We start from the raw sequence: 1621 nt of genomic DNA, 5'->3' as shown, positions 1-1621 counted from the left end.
CTGATCCTGGTAGAGTAGACTACAATGCCGGCTGTTCTGACACACAGACTGTAAGTAAGTTTTTTATATTTAAAGAATTTGCCACTGAGGATTCAAACGCGAGTTTTGAGCAATGTAGAGTAGCACTTGTTGTTTGTCATTTCTTCGATCACAAATGCAGACATGGTTTTATGTTTACGCGGCACGATGCAACGCAATGCGTAAAAAGACAGTATAAGTCATTATAATCCGTAATTATGTCCCCACTGGATGCAACAAATGCCTCGTTTATAATGGGTTTTAATGATTTTGTCTCGTCGATCTAGCCGGACAGGGCATCAACACAATATGGTAAGGGGCGTAACATTTCCGTCACACGCTTGAGGTATTCGGCCAATCACAACGCACTGGATAGCTGGCCAATCAGAGCACACCTCGCTTTTCAGACCGATGAGCTTTGTAAAAATCGACGCGTTTCAGAAAGGTGGGGCATAGAGGAGAAACAATAATGTACAGTAAGTGGAAAATAATGTGTTTTTTGAACCTTAAACCGCATAAACACATTTCATTACACCAAATACACAAAATAATGTTCTTTCTAGCAACATCATATGACCCCTTTAAGGTTTCCTTTACAACAAAGAAGTGATTTCAGGCATGTGTTTGAGGACATGACTCTCTCACCAGCTGACAGTCCTCCAGAGAGTTGACCAACTGGGCATTCTGACAGGAAAGGATGGCTCCTGCGAGGTTCAGCATCACACACACAGCAGACAACAGCATGAAAAAAGTTATCTGTGGAGAAAGGAATGGAACAGACTGTCAGTTTCAGAGGTTATGGTGGTATATTAAGACTACTAATAAACAAAAAAACAGTAGGATGCAATTTTTCGTCTCATTAAACAGGCTTTGCAGAAGGATTCTACATACAGGGTTCCCACATATTTTGGTCAACAAAAGTCCATGAATGTTAATATTTTTTTTGGAAACTGTGATTTTTTCCAGCATTCAACATTAACAGCATTTATTTGAAATATAAATCTTTTATAATTGTCTTAATTGTCTTTTGTCTGAAATAATTGTCCTTACTGTCACTTTTGAACAATTTAATGCATCCTTTCTAAATAAAAGTTTAAATTTAATAAAAAAAGAAAAAAAATAGTAGAGCATATCATGTACACAAAATAATAATAATAATGATATATTGATGCATGCTAGAGTTGAGCACAACTACAAAAAGAGATATTCACTATAGAATTTTTCATAACTTTTAAAGATTTTACTGTTCTACTTTTTCGCAACTTTAAAATTCCCTTATATTTTTCAGGTTTTCCATGTACACTAGACAGAAGATCTCTCTCTCTCACTCTTTTACATGTTCTTCTCGGACGTTTAGACGATGTGATTTGTAATCTTGCAATCTAGTTTATTTGTAAGACATTTTACAATATCTTGGTTTTTCAAACGTAGCCATTGTGCAGAATGGAATAATCATTACCCGAGTGTGTTTAGTTTTATCAGACCAAAAATAGTCCAATTGTGGTTTATGGGACTTGACGTAGGAGCGTGAAAGCTCGAATGTGATTGATCCGAACTATTCATCCATGGGGAAAGTGAAAGAAACAGATGTGACTAATAATTA

The 1621-nt window shown here is 36.2% G+C and overlaps 1 protein-coding gene across 2 annotated transcripts in view; it reads right to left on the bottom strand.

Moving 5' to 3' along the window:
- LOC107700443 (protein FAM189A1-like) overlaps window positions 1-757 on the bottom strand; it is a 19736-nt gene extending 18979 nt beyond the window's left edge. For both annotated transcript variants that reach the window (XM_016502087.1, XM_016502088.1), the window contains exon 1: window positions 664-757. In XM_016502087.1, the coding sequence (XP_016357573.1) occupies window positions 664-738 (75 nt within the window). In that variant the 5' untranslated portion in view covers window positions 739-757. The remainder of the gene's footprint in view (window positions 1-663) is intronic.
- Between the last annotated feature and the right edge of the window lie 864 nt (window positions 758-1621).

The sequence above is a fragment of the Sinocyclocheilus anshuiensis genome, unplaced genomic scaffold, assembly GCF_001515605.1.
Source record: "Sinocyclocheilus anshuiensis isolate Anshui unplaced genomic scaffold, SAMN03320099.WGS_v1.1 scaffold154, whole genome shotgun sequence".
In the NCBI taxonomy this organism is placed as follows: domain Eukaryota; kingdom Metazoa; phylum Chordata; class Actinopteri; order Cypriniformes; family Cyprinidae; genus Sinocyclocheilus; species Sinocyclocheilus anshuiensis.
Note: the sequence above shows the minus strand (reverse complement) of the source record. Positions and strands in the feature narration are given on the sequence as shown.